Raw genomic sequence first — 9,185 nt, forward strand, 5'->3', positions numbered from 1 at the left:
TCTCCCGCGGGTAGGGGGAGCCTGGAGCCCCCGGAGCGGCCGCACGGGCGCTGCTCCCGGCAGCGGGGACGGCCCCGCTGCCCCCGGGCCGGGGGGATGCGCCGTGTCCCTTCCTCCTCCTCCTCCTTCTCTCCTCCTCCTCCTTCTCCTTCTCCTTCTCCTTCTCCTTCTCCTTCTCCTTCTCCTTCTCCTTCTCCTTCTCCTTCTCCTTCTCCTTCTCCTTCTCCTTCTCCTTCTCCTTCTCCTTCTCCTTCTCCTTCTCCTTCTCCTTCTCCTTCTCCTTCTCCTTCTCCTTCTCCTTCTCCTTCTCCTTTTCTCCTTCTCCTTCTCCTTCTCCTTCTCCTTCTCCTTCTCCTTCTCCTTCTCCTTCTCCTCCTTCTCCTCCTTCTCCTCCTTCTCCTCCTTCTCCTCCTTCTCCTCCTTCCCCGACCCTGACGGGCAGGTCGGGCAGGAGGAGCCGGGGCAGAACACCCGACCCACGGGTAAAGCAGCAAAGGGGAGCGGCTGGGGCTCCCCCAAACCCCCCCTGCTCCCCCCGTGTCCCCCATCCCCAGGGGACCCCTCGAACCAGGGCGCTGCAAGCCGGGGGCTGCAGCAGCTGGGGCTCAGCAATCTAAAAATAAAACATTTTAGAGAAATAACATCACCTTTCCCTCCTCAGAGCACGGGGAGGGGGCACAGGACCCCCAAAAGGATGGGATGAGGGTTCAACTCCTCCTAAAGGAACCCAGCTGGGAGCTTTAGCTCACCTTTAACTCTCACCTTCCTCCTCCCACTCCATCCCTGCCAAACCTCAGCACCATTAACAAATCCCTCCCCACACCCAAACAGCAGCAAACTTTTCGTGGAGGTGGATTCAAACAACAAACACACGAACAACTTGTTGGGAGTAAAAAAATAGTTTTTTTTTTTCCTTTTAATTACATCAGTTATCAAAGAAAACGACAACAAAAAAAAGCAGTGGTAACAAAAATACAAAGCTCTGAGGGTTTCTCGTTTTTGTTTGTTCTGTAATAAGCTGAGAGCATCAGTGCAATTGTTTTAATTTAACTTCTGCTCTGAGTCCCTGCTGGCAGCATAGGAGTAGGCTTTGCCCAGCACCAGCCGGTCCCGCAGCAGCTTGAAGAAGGCGTAGTAATTGCTGAAGAGGATCAGAGCCAGGGAGATGGTCTGGTGCCACTTCTCCGAGGAAATCAGCGAGTAGAGCTGGTAGAAGATGACTGCTCCTTCCAGCAGGATCAAGATGTTGAGGATTCGCAGTGGTTTGCTGAAAAAGAACTGTGGGAGAGCACGGTGAGGCACTGGGAAAGGGGTGAAACCTTTGAGTGAGGCAGAGGACTGTGAGGATTCCTCTGGGCATACATTGACTGGCTCTGGATGGAGTCACCCTTGTGACCCCAGGATTCCCCCAGCCTGGGCACTGATCCCCATCTCCACCAGCCTGAGGTGCTCAGGACATGATCCTGCTGTGTTATTTATCCCTGCTCCCTGGGAAGGAGAGGGGAGCTTACGTGGAATCGGAAGTGCGAGACGTCCGAGGGCACGGCCACGTTGTAGTGCCCCACGGCCTTGTAGACATTCTTGCTGTGCTTCACCAGGACCCCCTGAGGCCACATACACTCCTCAGTCCACCTGCAGGGAACAAGAGAATCCTTAATCCCAGCTGCACGGGGCACTGGGCTCTGCTGCCTCCCCACCAGCAGCGAGGAGGAGCACGGGGATTCTGCTCCCAGTTTGGAATTGTCACCACAGCAGTGACAAACTGCAGGTAGCTGTGGCCAGGAGCAGCTGGCACCTTGCCAAAAACCAGCTCTGCTTGGCAGGGGACAGTGCCAGGGGTGTTTGTGCTGTTGGATGTGTCAGCCAACAACTCCGCTCTCATTTTTCCCTGTTTTATTTTAAAGCTGCGCTCCCCACCCAGCCAAGAGAAAACTCCAGCCCTAAGCCCAGCAGAGAATTCCTTACTGATGCTGCAGCACGTTGGAGCAGAGGGCTGGATCCACCTTCTGCCAGCAGCCCAGGTGTGCTGCAGCTTTGTGGAGCAGGTCACAGTAGCGGGCAGGGAGCAGGTACTGCATGAGGATCACTGAGGTGCTGATGGAAACCAGCAGGAAGAGCTCGCAGGACCAGCGTTTGTCGTAGTACTGAGTGTTCTGGGGGGGGACAGGAAGGGGTGACAGGGTTTGGACACTGTGGGACATGTGTGGACAGCCTCACCTGCCCAAGGCATCACAGCACAGAGCACTGGGGCAGGGAGGTAAAACAAGGGCTCTGCACGGAGCTGTTGATCCTGCTTGAGAAAGGAGAGCCTGTGTGAGATGGAGGATGGAGAATTCCTGCAAAATATTCGTGCCATCATCACCAAAACCAGGGAGACAGCTCCTGATGCTCCCCATGCTCAGCTGACGGAGCAGGGGACAGGGACAGGCTCACCCCTCACCCCCAGACATTCAGAATTCCATCACCACAAGTAAGGACCGTCCTCCCCCAATGTGCCCCCACAGGCCCAGCGTCACCTCCCAGCCAGGCCTCACCTTGACAAACCACACAGGCACGAAGGCCACGTAGTAGGCACTGAGCATGGAGCTCACCAGCACCTCCTTCATGCGCCAGTTGAAGTCCATCTTCAGGAACTCCACCTCGTTGCGGATGAGGTCCGGGGACAGGCAGCAGGCGTGGCTGGGCATGGCCTCCATGCCGTACATCTGCCTCGTGTGCTGCTTCCAGGTCTCCTTGAGCACTGTCAGGTAGTCCCTGCCCCGGGCTGTCACCTCTCCCGTGTCCCTGGGGCCGATGTTGGCCACCTGGGCAAAGAGCCCCGCCTTCCGGAAGTCACAGTTCAGCTGCAGGAAGGGGATGTACATCCCGAACCTGGGGAAGCACAAGGCACGGCTGTTGGACCTTAGGAGCTGCAGCCCATCCCAGCGGGATCACATTCCCATCCCGAATTTCCCTGGAGCCCTGTGGGGCTCTGAGCTGCAGGAGTTCGGGGCTCACGGCAACCTTGTCTAATAGAAGGTGTCCCTGTCCCTACTGGATGAGCTTTAAGGTCCTCCCCCAAGCCAAACCAGTCTGGCATTCCATGATTCCAAAGGGAAACTCCCCGAAAGAGCTCTGAGCTCAAACACAAGCAGCAAATCTCTGTGGATGTTTCCTCCTGCATCTACCAGGGAGGAGGGAGCTATTTCCACTCCAAATATTTCCTTTTGATAGTTAACAAAAAGCAGGAGCTGTTTGAATCCCTCTCCACCTGGCAGAGGAGCTCAGGAACAACGGGAAAACAAAGCCCTGAGTTCTGTGAGTGCCACGGGAAAAGCACATAACCCTTTTCAGAAGAAATGAGCAGCAATAACGAGTAATAATTAATGCTCACATCAAGCTGAAAGAAGGGTCAGTGTTATGGATGTGTGCTGCCACTAAGGAATGTGACAAAGGAGGGAGAGGTGCAGGGAAAACTCTGTCACCACGGGCAGGGACACTTTCCACAAGCCCAGGGTGCTCCAAGACTTGGGGAATTCCAGCTCAGAACCCCACAGGACTGCAGGGAGCCTCCCCCTGGATTTAGGGTGGATCCTCCAGCCCTGAGCCAGGGATACTCACGGGTAGCACAGGAAGAGGAGGTTGAGGAAGGAGTAGGTTCTGAAGAGGTGGATGATGGAGCGACACAAACTCCAGCCCGTGCCTGTGAGGACGGCGAAGCGAGTGACCACCAGGAAGATGGAGCGTGGCAGGGAGACTTTGCCACTCTGGGAAGCCTGTGGGCACAGGAGAGAGCTGGGCAGAGCTGGGCATTCCCTCTTCTTCAAGGGGAAAACTCAATGTGTACATTCATAAGTAGGAAGGAAGTGCCAGTGACAAGTTGACATCAGGACACAGAGGCTTCCTGTGGAATCTGGGCTCTCCAAAATCTCTGGAATCATTCCTCAAGCTGGAGTGAGGAGAGTTTCTAGTTAAGGTCTGGTAGTCACCAGTGCCCAGCCCACTCTGCTGGCACTGCTCACTATGGGATGCTTCCACAGTGAGCAGACACCCACCTGCCCTGGCTCTTCCCTGGGGAAAGCTGGAGTGATGGAGAGAACAGGAAAAGAGCCAGATGGGAGGAGAGAAGCACAATCACTACAGTTTAGCTGAGACAGAAATTCAGGGAGAGTCACAGAAGGACACAGAGCCAGCAGGAGCAGCAGTTTGGGGCGCTCAGTTCTGTTCTCTGCTCCTCCCACTGGAAACCACGCCTGGAATTCCGGCTTGGGAATCTCACAGAGGTTTTCAGGGAAGGATGGAGGAGTTTGGAATGGCAGAAGGGACACAGAGCTTTACAGATCTCCTGGAAGGACAGCTCTGACTTTACCTCCTTGACGATAGCACCGATGAGCCGCCGTGCCAGGACGATGGTTGTCACCGTCAGCACGTTGAAGTCAATGAGGTGAAAGTTCTGTGGGGACAAAACCAAAACGATTCCATTTCCCTGAAGCACCAGGAACCCACATTCAACACAGAAACTCCCAAATTATTCTCTTCTCCTCAGGCTCTTTTCCAAGAGAATGCCAAGCAGGCAGCCAGAGCCCAAAATGTGGAAAACAAGGAATTGCAGAAGCAGCACTGAAGGGTTGTAGAGTCAGCTGTAGTTTTTAATCAAACCTCTCTCTAGAAGTTTATGATTAGTGATCCAAGAGACAGCCTGGGAGTGCCAGCTGCCCTTTGGTGCTTACCAGGGACGTGTGAGAAGGAGGATGGGAGGGTGGGTACCACCACACCGTCTTGTAGATGTTGATGTAGTGGACGAAGAGGGCGACGAGGTGGCAGAAGAAGAGCTGCAGCTCGAACAGGACGCTCCTCTCCACGGGCAGCTCGGGGATCTTGCAGTGCCGCAGGGGGACGACTGTCTGAGCTGCCAGAGGGGGGCTGGACAGGCCTGTCCCTGAGCCACTCCTGCCAGGGGAAGCCAACAGCCAGGGCTGAACAGGGGAAATGTTCTCCAGCTCCCCCCCCCACAGGTCTAAGATTGATTGGGAAACTCAAGCCATCAAGAGCTGGCACAAATCACGAATATCAGCACGCCAGGGTGACTCTTCAGGCAGATGTGAGCAGGGATTTGCTCACACACAGCAATATTTGGGCCCAGGCCAGCCACCAGCACCAGGACATTTGATATGAAATCCCCTGCGTTGATCAGGTTCAAACCCAGGGTTGTGTTGTGCTACTCGAGGGACAAGCAGTGGCTCTCTTAATTAATTGGAAGCTTTCAGTCCTCAAGTTGGTATTTACATATCTAAGAGTGCTTGAACATGAAAGGCAGAGCAATTACACACAAGCCCTTGTTCATTCTTCACCTTCTGTTCACCTGAGGAGGAAAAACGAGTTTAGCCAGAGGTGCCTATTCCTGTGTGAGCACATCCCAGACTGATCCTCTGAATCAAAGGGAATTAATATCTCCCAGATTTATCTGCAATCTCTAAATAACAACAGGCAAAGGAATCTGGGTGTGGGCCTCAAAGGAACTGCAGAGCATGAACTGCTACTGTAAATGCCCAAATGAGATCCCAATCGTGGAGCGTGGCTGCAGAAGTGCTGATCCAGGGGGATGCAGGAGGATGGGGCCAGGGTTTAAAACACGAGGTGGAGAACCTAAAATAAGGCCCTGAGTGAGGGGAAAACCTGAGCTCTCTGAAACTCCCAGATTCCCAAATTCATGGTGATTCAGCTCCTCGGGATTGATAAATCATGGGATCACAGAATGGTTTGGGCTGCAAGGGACATTAAGGATCATCCAGGGCATGGGCAGGGACACCTTCCCTTATCCCAGGCTGCTCCAAGCCCCATCTAAGCCGGCCTTGGACACTTCCAGGGATCCAAGGGCAGCCACAGCTTCTCTGGGAATTCCATTCCAGCCCCTCCCCACCCTCCCAGGGAAGGATTTCTCCCTAAAATCCCACCTAACCCTGCCCTCTGGCAGTGGGAAGCCATTCCCTGTGTCCTGTCACTTCATACCCTTGCAAAAAGCACGGCTCTGGCTCACTCGGAGGTGAGCTGGGCTGTGATCTGTGCATTCCCTGCCTTGGGATAAGGCCCTGGGAGTGTGCTTTCCCAGGAAAGGTGGATTGCTCCACCTTCTGTGCCCTTGCAATGACTTGTCTGGATAACTGTATCCCTACAAATTCCCTGGCTCAGGGCCCTCAGCAGGGAGTGTGCTGAGACAGACCCAACATTTTCTTTGCAGAGTAAAGAAAGCACCTCCTGTTTATGCTGCTGCTGCTCCCTCCTCCTCTGCCTCAGTGACAGAATCCAGCTGGATTTGATCCTAAAAAAACCCTACAGAGCCACATCACCTGAGCTAAACTCTGCCTGACACCAAGTTCAGGGCGCAGGAGATGCAACAACCCGAGCTGGGCTTTGGATATAAAATTGTCTCTATTTTTATTTCTCATTCCATGGTCACTGAAGGGTTTGAACTCTCCTGGGAGCCTGTCCTGAAGGGTCTCAGGGACACCCATCCTAATTACAAGGGACAAAGCAGGATGTGGGCAAAGGGAGCTGGGAGTTAACAACCTGCTGAGCCACAGGAAAGCGAGCTGGGAATGGTTTTAATCTGCCAGAGGTTAGACGGGATTTGGGGAAGAAATCCCTCACTGGGAGGAGCTGGAATGGATTTCCCAGAGAAGCTGCGGCTGCTCCATCCTTGGAAGCGTCCCAGGATGGGTTGGAACAACCTGGGATAGGGGAAGGTGGTGGGGAGTGGGATGAGCTTTAAGGCCAAGGAATGGGATGAGCTTTAAGGCCAAGGAATGGGATGAGCTTTAAGATCAAGAAATGGGATGAGCTTTAAGGCCAAGGAATGGGATGAGCTTTAAGATCAAGGAATGGGATGAGCTCTAAAGTTGGGGAATGGGATGAGCTCTAAGATCAAGGAATGGGATGAGCTTTAAGGTTGGGGAATGGGATGAGCTTTAAGGCTGAGCTTTAAGGTCGGGGAATGGGATGAGCTCTAAAGTTGGGGAATGGGATGAGCTTTAAGGCCAAGGAATGGGATGAGCTCTAAGGCCAAGGAATGGGATGAGCTTTAAGGCCAAGGAATGGGATGAGCTTTAAGGTCAGGAAATGGGATGAGCTTTAAGATCAAGGAATGGGATGAGCTTTAAGGTTGGGGAATGGGATGAGCTTTAAGGCTGAGCTTTAAGGTTGGGGAATGGGATGAGCTTCAAGGCCAAGGAATGGGATGAGCTCTAGGGTCCTCCCCACCCAAGCCATTCCACACCAGAGGTGTTCCCAGCTGTCCCTGGAGCTGGGAGCAGCCCGTACCTGGTCCGGGAGCGCACGCCAGTGACGGAGGAGCCCGAGGAGTGTCCGGAGGCCCCGGCGGCTCCGGGCTCGCACAGGGGGTTCCGGCAGTAGGAGGTTCTGTTGGGACCCCGGCGTCCCCCGGCCATTCCCAGGAGCTTGGGGGGATTCCTGGCTGCTCACTGCGGGCTGGGCTCAGCCCTCACCACTGCAGGGAGACATTGAGCATTTATGAATGAGCATTTCTTCATGAATTAGCATTTAGTAGATCATTTATTGATCATTCCAGGCCTCTCCATCACCGCCCTGACCCGTTGCTCCGGGATAATCCAACTTTCTCCACCTTTTTTTTTTTTCCCCAGGGAGCTCCAAGCTTGCTGAGGTGCTGGGAATTCATCACTTTATACAAGGAATTCCATCTGCCAGGCAGAGATGATGAGCATCAAGAGATGCTCAAAAACTGGCCCCAAGGACTCGGGAATTTGGAGATGTTTTGGTGCATTTTACTCAGTTTTGTGTTGGAATTGAAGGTTACAGCTCTTTAAAATTAATATTTTATTGTCGGCTCTTTAAGATGGGATAAAACACCACTTTTTTAGGGTATTTGTTGTTTTATGTTTTGATGGCATTGAGGTCATGCTCAAATTTAGTGCTTGCTTGCCACACATAAAACTCATCCCAAGGTGTTCCAAACTTTCCCTGGATCCTGTTTAACCACAGCAGAATCCACACAACACGAAATGATAAAAACCCCCCACTTCCAAGTGAAATCTGAGCTGTGAGGGAAACGCAGGGCAGACCAATGACTGAACATTCCTTTTCCTGGTGGGTCATTTCCAGCTTGCACCGCTTTGGAATTTGCATCCGGAGCAACAAAATAAGTGCTGAAGGTTTAGAGACTGATCTTAAAGGAGTTTTAAAGCTGATGCTGAGCTCGGGAGTTCTCCAAAAACCCTGTCCTAGAGCTGGATCTTGAGGGCACCTGGGAGCTGCTGGTTTGGGGGAGCTGCTGGGATGGTTTTTGGGAACTGCTGGAGCTCTGGGAGCTCCGAGGAAGCTCTGAAGGAGCAGTGGAAGCTGTGAAGGCACAGACCTGGGGGGTTTGGGGTCCACAGAGGTGCGGGAAGGAGCCACAAAAACTCCAGGGGGGAAATGGGAAATGTGGGGGCACAGTAGGGGCTGTAAAGGGAAATCTGGGGGTACAAATGGGGGCCAAAAGGGCTCTAGGGGAGCAGCCGGGGCTGTAAAAGGGAAATGTGGGAGCACAAGGCGGGACTGCAGGACAACACTGGGGGCCACAGCGGCTCTGGGGGAGCTGTGAGAGGGCAATTTGGGGGCACAAGTGGGGGCTGCAGAAGAGCTGAGGGGGCCCCGGGGGCTCTGAGGGTCCGGCCAGGGCTGCAGCGAGACCCCCGGGGGCTTCGAAGACCCCACCGAGGTACTCGGGACTCGCAGGGAAGCGCCACAGAGGGCTCCGGGGGGGCTCCGTGAGCACTCCCCGAGGCCGCGGCGGGACGCGGGGCTCTGAGGGGGGGCTCAGGGGCTCTGAGGGGCTCAGGGGCTCCGGGCGAGGCCGCGGCGCGGGAGCCGCCCCCCTCACCGCGGCGGGGCGGGGCGAGCCGCGGGGCTCTCCCGCGCTCCGCCCGCCGCCCGGGCCGCTCCCCCCGGCTGCCGGGCGGGCTCCCCCCCGCCCGTTCCGCCCGTTCCCCCCTCCGGCCGCGCTGCCCCCGGCCCGGCCCCCCTCACCCATCGCCGGCCGCCGCTCCGCCTGCGCCGGGCACAATATGGCGGGCGGGGCGCGACGGCGGCCGGCGCGGGACAAAGCTCCTGAGGGGCGCGAACGCGCTCTGGGCCACGCCCCCTCCGCCAGGCCACGCCCACCCGGGGGCACCGCGGGGTCCCGGTGCCAC

At 55.3% G+C, this 9,185-nt stretch overlaps 1 protein-coding gene across 1 annotated transcript; it reads right to left on the bottom strand.

Annotated features, from left to right (window-relative positions):
• Positions 1 to 922: 922 nt before the first annotated feature.
• On the bottom strand, positions 923 to 9,059 carry TMEM39B (transmembrane protein 39B). The gene is made up of 9 exons (XM_082296484.1): positions 9,022 to 9,059; positions 7,297 to 7,483; positions 4,710 to 4,929; positions 4,349 to 4,432; positions 3,601 to 3,755; positions 2,535 to 2,871; positions 1,966 to 2,153; positions 1,512 to 1,632; positions 923 to 1,278 (listed from the first exon to the last, which is right to left on the bottom strand). The coding sequence occupies exons 2-9, from the start codon at positions 7,422 to 7,424 to the stop codon at positions 1,042 to 1,044; spliced, it is 1,470 nt and encodes a 489-aa protein (XP_082152610.1). The 5' UTR covers positions 7,425 to 7,483; positions 9,022 to 9,059; the 3' UTR covers positions 923 to 1,041.
• Between the last annotated feature and the right edge of the window lie 126 nt (positions 9,060 to 9,185).

Source organism: Coloeus monedula (assembly GCF_965178545.1).
Source record: "Coloeus monedula genome assembly, chromosome: 24".
Taxonomy (NCBI): Eukaryota; Metazoa; Chordata; class Aves; order Passeriformes; family Corvidae; genus Coloeus; species Coloeus monedula.

Bases quoted from the DNA above. Each gene is read 5' to 3' on its own strand.
- TMEM39B (XM_082296484.1), bottom strand. From the start codon at position 7,424: ATGGCCGGGGGACGCCGGGGTCCCAACAGAACCTCCTACTGCCGGAAC. The intron at 4,930-7,296 runs GTACGGGCTGCT...TTCCCCTGGCAG, and splicing joins GGCGTGCGCTCCCGGACCAG to GAGTGGCTCAGGGACAGGCC. The intron at 4,433-4,709 runs GTAAGCACCAAA...TTGTCCCCACAG, and splicing joins CTCCTTCTCACACGTCCCTG to AACTTTCACCTCATTGACTT.